The sequence below is a fragment of the Pseudophryne corroboree genome, chromosome 1 (genome assembly GCF_028390025.1).
Source record: "Pseudophryne corroboree isolate aPseCor3 chromosome 1, aPseCor3.hap2, whole genome shotgun sequence".
NCBI lineage: Eukaryota > Metazoa > Chordata > Amphibia > Anura > Myobatrachidae > Pseudophryne > Pseudophryne corroboree.
In genome coordinates, this window is record NC_086444.1 from 1,065,670,814 (window position 1) to 1,065,682,142 (window position 11,329).

At 43.7% G+C, this 11,329-nt stretch overlaps 1 protein-coding gene across 5 annotated transcripts in view; it reads right to left on the reverse strand.

Moving 5' to 3' along the window:
* Nucleotides 1-3,779, reverse strand: part of SPATA18 (spermatogenesis associated 18) — a 65,284-nt gene extending 61,505 nt beyond the window's left edge. Inside the window, exon 1 of one of the 5 annotated variants that reach the window (XM_063920943.1) lies at nt 3,551-3,777. In XM_063920943.1, coding sequence (XP_063777013.1) covers nt 3,551-3,637 — 87 coding nt within the window. In that variant the 5' untranslated portion in view covers nt 3,638-3,777. Of the gene's footprint in view, nt 1-3,550 lie in introns of all 5 variants that reach the window. The other 4 variants (XM_063920945.1, XM_063920940.1, XM_063920942.1 and 1 more) reach the window with 4 other exon arrangements.
* Nucleotides 3,780-11,329: the final 7,550 nt, after the last annotated feature.

Genomic DNA, 11,329 nt, shown 5'->3' on the forward strand with positions numbered 1-11,329 from the left:
ATGAAGTCGACACGGAAAAAATCGACATGGAAAAGGGTTGACATGAGTTTTTAGGGTTTCCCTCGCAGCTTCGGGCAAGGTGCCTCGCTCCGCTACCGCTGCGCTCGGCAAAGGTTACTTTTCTCAGTGTGGAAGAAAGGAATAACCCAAGGTTCTCGGGCGCTTAGGTATGGGATGCTATGCCGAGCAGCAGCCGTAAGGAGACGGGAAGTCACTCCCACAATATGTGAACAAAAAAGCAGAGTGAGGCTGCGCTAAATGATTGCATATAACAACAATGATATCTGATAATTCAATATTTAATATTAAAAATTAATATAATAAGTATAGAAATATAAACCATTAATGGTAGTTCCAAAAAATAAACATTAAAAGGTATACATGATAGAATAAATAAAACCAGGGTTACCCATAGGCCAGGAGTATAAACAGTATTGAATTGAGGAAGTCCGTTCCAGATTTTTTCCCAATGATCAATATGTCCAGCAATTGCAGATTTAGGAGGTGTGTATATATCCAAAATTGTGGCTTTACATGCCAGGAATTTTTATTTGAAAGTCCGGACCATCCCCCACCAAATTCCAGCACAAGATTTACATCGGAGGGCGTTTGCAATTTGGCTGAACTGTTGAACCTTGTCCACCGCACTGCATGAGGAGCTCACCATTTACCATCTTGGAGCAACATACCCTCTAGCGGTAAAGCCACAATTTTGGCTATATACACACCTCCTAAATCTGCAATTGCTGGACATATTGATCATTGGGAAAAAATCTGGAACGGACTTCCTCAATTCAATACTGTTTATACTCCTGGACTATGGGTAACCCTGGTTTTATTTATTCTATCATGTATACCTTTTAATGTTTATTTTTTGGAACTACCATTAATGGTTTATATTTCTATACTTATTATATTCATTTTTAATACTAAATATTGAATTATCAGATATCATTGTTGTTATATGCAATAATTTAGCGCAGCCTCACTCTGCTTTTTTACTTTTCTCAGTGGTAGTTTACGTGGATCGTAAAGTAAGAATAAGTTTCAAAAATTATTTTTTTTAACTTGTGTTGACCTTTTCATCATGTCGGCATAAAGACCACGTTGACCTAATGCATGTCAACCAATAGTGGTCGACCTAAGTGAGGTCGGCCTAAAGACCAGATACCATTGACAGACAGACAGACAGATAGATACTTCAATCCACTGACCCACACATCAATCCACTGATACATCATGCCAAAGACCTCAGGCAGTTCAACTTGACCCCTTCTACCATGTACAAAATGCTCTGCTCCCCTCTTAATTTTAATTTCTGATAACAGTCACCTGTGTTGAACCACATTTCTTAGCAATGTACTAGTTCAACACAGGACATGTACCTAGTGAAAGGGGTCATGATGAAGGGTATGTGACCTTCACTGCCTGACCCACACAGCTATCCAGTGACCCGTAACCTGAGCACTACCTGGTCTGTGTTCCCTACTAAATTTCACTCTTACCTATATGGCATAGAAAACCAATAGGGAAATAGCTAATGAAAATAAGTCTTAGATTTAAATATAGCTTTAACAATGTAAAGCTTTTGTGATATAATAATATGGAACTTATTAAAAGAGACTGAATCCTGGGCACTATTTGGTTTTTTGGGACACTCAGTCGCTGCAGCCTAGAACAAATTCTCTTTCTGCTCCATATAAAATTGAACTCTGGTTTTCAGCATTCAAAAGTTTAGAGCCTGTTGGGGGTGGGCGAGCATAAAGGATGGTCGGCCTGTCTGGGTCATTGTGATGCCATGTTACCCTGGTGCCATAGCAACTCACTAAAGTGACAAGAACACTGCACACTTTCACATACAAACTCTCTAGAAAAATCATTTACAAACACAGTATTATTCAGTGTTGGAAAATCTAACTATGGTATTTTTTACTAGTCACTTTATCGCATACACTAAACAGCAACTGACCAATATCTGAAAAAGAAAAATGTAATTTTCTTAAATGCAACTTTTCATCACTGACTTGGAACATTAAACTACAATGAAATCAGATCACTAGCATGTTAGAGTGGAAATGTTTCATATTATTTTGTTTTTCAATTAAAAAAAATGCAAAATAATGTGCTTTCACTTTTTGTTTAAATTATTTAAAAAAATGTGAACCTATTAATATTCTTTGTAAAACCAGAACCCCCAAAACCCACATTAAGAAATAAAAAATTTAATACTGGTGTTTAATGTAACTGGTGCAATGGGGACTAAACAGTGATTGAACAGTTAAATAAAAATAATAAAGATATGTTTTGAATAAATAAAATTATTGTTTGTAAGAATATGAAGGAAAATAAAATGCATTCCATAGATGACTGTATTGCCAAGCTATAAAATATAACCTTATGTTATAATATAAACCCCAGATAGAAATTATAGACTCCAGTGTTTTGCTGAATTTGTTAAATTTCCAATCTGACAATGACAATATAAAAAATAGCAGATACATTAAATTAATGTATAAATAATAATTGTGATTTTATTAGTATGCTATTATATCTGTATTAAACATCAGAAGGGGAGTCAGTGTAAGCATTTCAGTTCTATAGCACTGTGCATGGTTAAATACACAGTCAATGGGTACAATCTTTCCATCCACTTCCTGTACTTTACAGGAGTGTAAGCACAGGTGAATGCGGTACTGCGGTTACAGCGCTGGCTGCTGCTGGCTGGGGAGCAGGTTTCTTTCTGCCATGAAAGGGTTTTCTGTCTCCATGACAACGAGCGTCCCTGGTTACCGCTTTCTTTCGCAATGCAATCAGTGCAATGTATAACTGCAGCACCCGCACTGTGTACAGTACATTATGTACAGAGCACAGTGCAGTCATTCCTCCCAAGGAGAACCTGTCCGACCTACTATTCTCAACTGGATATTTTCATTAAACGCACATATTATAAAGATTCCAAAAAGGCAAGATTGTGTTATGTGCAATGTACAAATGCTATTTTCCTGGAAGAAACATTATTGCATGCCCCTGCAATGTATACTCTTGCTGCACAGTAAATGTCAGTAGCTACAGTTATATAATTGGAAAAGTATTAATGCAGATAACTATGGCTTGGTTAATAGAATCATACATGGAGAGACTCATATAAATAATAATAGTAGCAGTAGTAGTAGTAGATTACATGTACTATAGACATGCCAACATGTTTTATAAAGGAGACGTGTCTGATTTTAGTCCAGGTCCGTGCAATCAAACTGAAACCCCGAACCGGAGACAAGTCTCCCTTCCCCTCTGCAGTGTGCCATATGGGCAAGTCCTATCTGCAAGGAGTAGTGAGAAATGCAGAACATTATTACTGCAAGTTCACGTGCACCAGCATATTGTAGGGATAATGATTGCTCAAAACTATTAGAAAGAATATATTTGCCCCTATATATGAATACAGAGCACAATATAACGTGTTTGTTTTTATCCATCGCAGGTAGGCTAGAGGAGTGCGGGCTAGCCCCCACCGTGCGGTTTGCAGGGCACACAGGGCGAAGCCACTTACATGATAGTCTTTGTACCAGTCCTCCAGCTTGTCCTGTAGCAGCTTGCCCTTCTCGCTGTTAGTCAATCGCCTCAGGGTGTCTGCCATGGCCTTGCCCGGGAGCACGGTGCCGTGATGCTGCCTGGATGCTGATGGTGTAATAATGCTGCGGACAGGTGACCTGCAGGCTCCTTATATACAGGGGCGAGCACGTCAGTCAACTTGGCACTGTTGTATCACTCGGGTGTTAGGGACGCCAAAGTTTCTGCCCTAAGTTTTTCTTCCCCCTTTTAGTTGTAGCAACGGCTTTATTCTCCCACCCTACCTCTGCCCACTTTTGGTCTATCCCCTCCTCTCTAGGCTGTCCTCTCCTCCCCTTTACTATCAGCACTGGAGGCTGCAGGGCTTATAGAGTGATTATGGATGGCATAAGCTGGTACACTGAATATACTGGCTCAGAGTATAGGCTGTACGTCCAGTAGTCACAGGTAGTCACATTTGTATAGTATTAGATATATGTTTCTGGGGGGGAAAGAAAAAGATTAAATACAAGTGGATAATTTTCTGTTATATTTCAATAGTATTAACATTAGGAAAACTGTGGAAAAAGTGTTGCTTCTGAAGCAGTGTATGTAGTAGACAATTGCACAATGGGGCTTATTGCAAGTCGGATGTATCACATTTCTGCATACAGTGTACAGTCAGATGCTAATTTTCACATCTTTGCATGTGTCCATTCTATTCTGTGTCAGGGATCCGTTCCGGATAACGGCATTTGGCATCCTGGTAGTCGGAATCCTGGCGTCGGAATCCCAATCGACCTCTGCCGGGACTCCTGACTGGTAAGCTGCGGGGGAAGGGTTAGGTTTAGGCTGCGGGAAAGGGAGTATTAGGGTTAGGCTGCAGGGAGGGGGAGTCAGGCTAGGCACTACCGGGGAGGTTAGGGGAAGGTTGCAGGGAAGGGACGGTTCAGTTTAGGCTGTGGGAAGGTGGGAGGGCGGTGGGGGTTCGGTCGGTTTAGGCACCATCGGGAAAGGTTAGGCTGCGGTGGATGGGAAGGTTAGGGTTAGGCTGCAGGAAGGGTAAGGGTCAACATACCTACCAGACCTCTGTCAAGATTTTCTGCTTCAGGATGCCGATGTCGGTCATATGGGATGCAGTCAATTTACCTCCAATCAAAATCCCGACGGTCGAAATCCCGACAGCAATTGACCGACAGTCAAAATCCCGACAAGGTCAAAATCCTGACATGGACAAAATCAAGACATTTAAAATACCGACATGGTCAAAATACCAACATGTAAAATGCCGACAGGTCAAAATGGCGACATGAGTTTTTCATGATTTTTTAATTGAAACCGACTTGTTCATACTTTACCATCCCAGTGGACCTGGAGAGGGAATATAATAGTGTGCCGAGCGCAGCGAGTACACTTATATGGTGTCCATGTCGACCTATGTCGACATACACACACACATACACACACACAAAAAGAAAAATGCATGTCGGTATTTTGAGCTGTCGGCATTTTACATGTCGGTATTTTGACCTTGTTGGTATTTTAATTGTCTGTATTTTGTCCATGTCAGGATTTTGACCTTGTCGGGATTTTGACCGTCGGTCAATTGCTGTCGGGATTTTGATTGGAGGTATTTAATACCGATCCTGGTCATATGACCACCAGCATCCCATCTGCCGGGAAATCGTATGTATCTCCTGTGTCAGACGGAACTGGATGGATCGATCTTTCCATGCAACTGCCCGTTTGACAGGCATGTACTAAGCGGCAACAATGCAAGCATATAGAATCACCCTGACTTGTGGGAGGGTCTTAGGCATGGATGTAAAGCGGTACACACTAGGCGATGTGCTCTACAGTATGAGTGACGTTGCCTAGTGTGTTCCTTTCCCTGCTGGGGTGGTCAGTGGCAGAGCGTACACACTGAGCGATATGACAACCATATCGCTCAGTGACGTCACAGCGCGGCCAGGCCGTGCATACAGTTTTCATCTAACAGTCCAAATTGAGCTGCATGCACAGCTGACAGAGAGGGTCGTTAACAACCCACGAGGACGTGCATCGCTCGGCGACTGCGGCATACACACTGGCCAATATAGTAAACAAGGGCAAAATGAGCGACGTCGTTGCCTAGTGGGTATGGACCTTGAGTCGTGCGTATGGGATTAGGAGGAAAAAACGGGAAAGAAACTGTACTGTTGACGCACTAGGAAAAGAATTCATTCATCATAAAATATAACCTTTATTAAGCATATATAAAAATGGAATAAATCGTAGTTTATTATCCCAGACTACAGTGAAACATAGAGGTTAAAATCAGACAAACTAACAAATATGTGAATCCAAAAGCAATTGAAAAATGTAAATAAAGAGTTAAAAACGTGTCCACGTGTGGTTATTGGTATATAGAATTCATGAAATTATAATACTTATTTTATTGTTCGATAGCTGTCTCAGTTCATGATAAATTAATCCCACTATCTGGATTTAGTTACTTAACAAAAAATACCTCCTGGGAAACAATCCCTAATATAGAGGCTGTGAGTATAAATAGATACTGGTATATTAGTTGGTCTCCAATGAAAGATTGCTTCAATTCCTTATACCATCGGTTATCATCACTGCATATCCCCCTATATATATATAATCCCAGATCAAATTCGGCCGGGATATAGATCTCAATGTACCAGAGACATCTCATGTGGATGAGGTTGCTTTAAAGGGTATAGCAATCCCAATTTTTAATATAGAGCAACCCACATATATATCAAACCCTATTTGGTCCTGTTTTATCTCACTAAAAGTGTAGAGAGTATTGCTTCTCTTAGGGGTATAGCAACCCCAATTCTACTAGAGAATAATCCACAAATAGGTACTATTTAGGGATATAGCAATCCCCATTGGAATGTGAGATGACCCACATGTACGGTGAGCCTTAATGATCTTAGTCCATCTCGCTAAGAATATATAAGAGATTGTTCACTCATAGGGATATATTAATCCCATTTTAAATAAGGAACAAATAACATACGAGGAGACCTTTATTTATTCATTCTTCCTACCTAGGGCCCTCATTCCGAGTTGTTCGCTCGCAAGCTGCTTTTAGCAGCTTTGCACACGCTAAGCCGCCGCCTACTGGGAGTGAATCTTAGCATAGTAAAATTGCGAACGAAAGATTAGCAGAATTGCGAATAGACACTTCTTAGCAGTTTCTGAGTAGCTCCACACTTACTCGGCAACTGCGATCAGTTCAGTCAGTTTCGTTCCTGGTTTGACGTCACAAACACACCCAGCGTTCGCCCAGACAATACCCCGTTTCTTCAGACACTCCCGCGTTTTTCCCAGAAACGGCAGCGTTTTTTCACACACACCCATAAAACGTCCAGTTTCCGCCCAGAAACACCCACTTCCTGTCAATCACATTACGATCACCAGAACGAAGAAAAAACCTCGTAATGCCGTGAGTAAAATTCCTAACTGCATAGCAAATTTACTTGGCGCAGTCGCAGTGCGAACATTGCGCATGCGCAATTAGCGGAAAATCGCTGCGATGCGAAGAAATTACCGAGCGAACAACTCGGAATGACCACCTATATTCTTAAAATAGAACTAGAGTTAGAGTGTAAATATCCAAATATAAATATCGATGGGATATGCAGAGATAGATCTATATCTGTCGTTAATGTCGAGCAACTTGCAGACAGAGGTGCTTTTGGCAAAATTCCAAAATTATGTTAATAAAAAGATATAATAAATAAGGTGTGTAAAAATGGATTTGTCTCTGTGGTTATCCAATAAGCACCAGATTGATAGGTGCAAATCTAGCTATCTGTCATTGTCTCTAACATTAATTTTACCCTCAATGATACTGCAGTATGATCATCCAGATCAAATATTTAACCTGTGCACTATATTCTATACCAATAATAAGATTTTGAACCTACCGATAAATCTTTTTCTCCTAGTCCGTAGAGGATGCTGGGGACTCCGTAAGGACCAAGGGGTATAGACGGGCTACGCAGGAGACATGGGCACTATAAAGAACTTTAAGTATGGGTGTGCACTGGCTCCTCCCTCTATGCCCCTCCTCCAGACCTCAGTTAGAGAACTGTGCCCAGAGGAGATGGACAATATGAGGAAAGGATTTTGTTAATCTAAGGGCAAAATTCATACCAGCCCACACCAATCATACCATATAACCTGGAATATACGCAACCAGTTAACAGTATGAACAAAAAAAAAAAAAAAAACAGTATCAGTCAAAGACTGATTCTAACTGTAACATAACCCTTATGAAAGCAACAACTATATACAAGTCTTGCAGATGTAGTCCGCACTGGGACGGGCACCCAGCATCCTCTACGGACTAGGAGAAAAGATTTACCGATAGGTTCAAAATCTTATTTTCTGTTACGTCCTAGAGGATGCTGGGGACTCCGTAAGGACCATGGGGTTTATACCAAAGCTCCCAACCGGGCGGGAGAGTGCGGATGACTCTGCAGCACCGACTGAGCAAACGCAAGGTCCTCATCAGCCAGGGTATCAAACTTGTAGAATTTTGCAAAAGTGTTTGAACCCGACCAAGTAGCTGCTCGGCAAAGCTGTAATGCCGAGACGCCTCGGGCAGCCGCCCAAGAAGAGCCCACCTTCCTAGTGGAATGGGCCTTTACTGAATTTGGTAACGGCAATCCAGCCGTAGAATGAGCCTGCTGAATCGTGTTACAGATCCAGCGAGCAATAGTCTGCTTAGAAGCAGGAGCGCCAACCTTGTTGGCTGCATACAGGACAAACAGAGCCTCTGTTTTCCTAACCCTAGCCATCCTGGCTACATAAATCTTTAAGGCCCTGACTACATCCAGGGACTTGGAGTCCTCCCAGTCCCCCGTAGCCACAGGCACCACAATAGGTTGGTTCATATGAAATGAAGAAACCACCTTAGGCAAAAATTGAGGACAAGTACCCAACTCCGCTCTATCCACATGGAAAATCAAATAGGGGCTCTTGTGGGACAAGGCCGCCAATTCGGACACCCGCCTTGCAGATGCCAAGGCCAATAACATGACCACCTTCCGCGTGAGAAATTTTAATTCAACCATTTGAAGAGGCTCAAACCAGTGAGATTTCAGGAAACTTAACACCACGTTAAGGTCCCACGGTGCCACTGGGGGCACAAAGGGGGGCTGGATGTGCAGCACTCCCTTCACAAACGTCTGAACTTCTGGGAGAGAAGCCAATTCCTTCTGAAAGAATATAGATAGGAACGAAATCTGTACCTTAATGGAGCCTAACTTCAGGCCCATATCCACTCCTGTCTGTAGAAAGTGGAGAAACCGCCCAGATGGAAATCTTCCGTAGGAGCATTCTTGGCTTCACACCAAGATACATACTTCCTCCAGATACGGTGATAATGCTTTGCCGTCACCTCCTTCCTAGCCTTTATCAGAGTAGGGATGACTTCCTCCGGAATACCCTTCCCAGCTAGGATTCGGTGTTCAACCGCCATGCCGTCAAACGTAACCGCAGTAAGTCTTGGAACACGCAGGGCCCCTGCTGTAACAGGTCCTCCCTGAGAGGAAGAGGCCACGGATCTTCTGTGAGCATTTCCTGAAAATCTGAGTACCAGGACCTTCGAGGCCAATCTGGAACAATGAGTATTGTCTGCACTCTTTTTTGTCTTATGATTCTCAATATTTTTGAGATGAGAGGAAGAGGAGGAAACACATAGACCGACTGATACACCCATGGTGTCACCAGGGCGTCTACTGCTACTGCCTGAGGGTCCCGTGACCTGGCACAATACCTCCGAAGCTTCTTGTTAAGGCGTGATGCCATCATGCCTATTTGAGGAATTCCACAAAGACTTGTTATGTCTGCAAAAACTTTTTGATGAAGTCCCCACTCTCCTGGATGGAGATCGTGTCTGCTGAGGAAGTCTGCTTCCCAGTTGTCCACTCCCGGAATGAAGACAGCTGACAGAGCGCTTACGTGATTTTCCGCCCAGCGAAGAATCCTGGTGGCTTCCGCCATCGCCACTCTGCTCCTTGTCCCGCCTTGGCGGTTTACATGAGCCACGGCTGTGACGTCTGATTGAATCAGAACCGGTAGGTCGCGAAGAAGATTCTCTGCTTGTCGTAGGCCGTTGTATATGGCCCTCAATTCCAGTATGTTGATGTGTAGACAAGCCTCCTGGCTTGACCATAGTCCCTGAAAATTTCTTCCTTGCGTGACTGCTCCCCATCCTCGGAGGCTCGCATCCGTGGTCACCAGAACCCAGTCTTGAATGCCGAACCTGCGACCCTCTAGAAGGTGAGCACTCTGCAGCCACCACAGGAGAGACACCCTGGCCCTGGGGGACAGGGTTATTTTCTGATGTATTTGTAGATGGGACCTGGACCACTTGTCCAGAAGGTCCCACTAAAAAGTCCTCGCATGAAACCTGCCGAAGGGGATGGCCTCGTAGGCTGCCACCATTTTTCCCAGAACTCGAGTGCATTGATGAACAGACACTCTTTTTGGTTTTAGCAGGTCTCTGACCATGTTCTGGAGATCCTGGGCTTTTTCCAATGGGAGAAAAACCCTCTTTTGTTCCGTGTCCAGAACCATGCATAGGAATGATAGCCGAGTCGTTGGAACCAATTGTGACTTTGGCAGATTGAGAATCCAACCATGCTGTTGCAGCACTCTCAGGGAGAGCGATACGCTCTTCAGCAATTGATCTCTCGATCTCGCCTTTATCAGGAGATCGTCCAAGTATGGGATAATTGTGACTCCCTGCCTGTGCAGGAGCACCATCATCTCCGCCATTACCTTGGTGAAAATCCTCGGGGCCGTGGAAAGCCCAAACGGCAACGTCTGAAACTGGTAATGACAGTCCTGTGCAGCGAATCTCAGGTATTCCTGATGAGGGGGATATATGGGGACATGAAGGTATGCATCCTTTATGTCTAGTGACACCATAAAATCCCTCCCTTCCAGGCTGGATATTACAGCTCGGAGCGATTCCATCTTGAAATTTAACTTTTTTTAAGTACAGGTTTAGGGATTTTAGACTTAAAATGGGTCTGACCGAACCATCCGGCTTCGGCACCACAAACAGGGTTGAATAATACCCTTTTCCCTGTTGGACCAGGGGAACGTTGACAACCACTTGCTGTCGACACAGCTTTTGAATTGCAGCTAACACTACTTCCCTCTCCGGGGGTGAAGCTGGCAAGGCCGACTTGAAAAATCGTCGAGGGGACACCTCTTCGAATTCCAGCTTGTAGCTGTGGGAAACAATTTCCATCACCCAAGGATCCACGTCTGAAAGAACCCAGATCTGGCTGAAAAGTCGAAGGCGTGCCCCCACTGGTGCAGACTCTCTTAGCATCATGCAGTGGATTTTGTAGAAGCCGGGGAGGACTTCTGCTCCTGGGAACTAGCCGAAGCAGGTGTTCTCTTTCCTCTACCCTTACCTCTGGCAAGGAAGGAGGAGCCCCGACCTCTTCTGGACTTATGCGACCGAAAGGACTGCATCTGATACTGTGGAGTTTTCTTTTGCTGTTGGGGAACAAAAGATAAAAAAGTAGATTTACCCGCGGTAGCTGTGGAAACCAGGTCCGCGAGCCCCTCCCCAGACAACACTTCACCCGTGTAAGGTAAAACCTCCATATGCTTCTTTGAGTCTGCATCACCCGTCCATTGGCGGGTCCATAGAGCTCGTCTCGCAGAAATAGCCATGGCATTGGCTCTGGAACCCAGCAGCCCAACGTCTCTTTGAGCGTCCTCATATATAAGACTG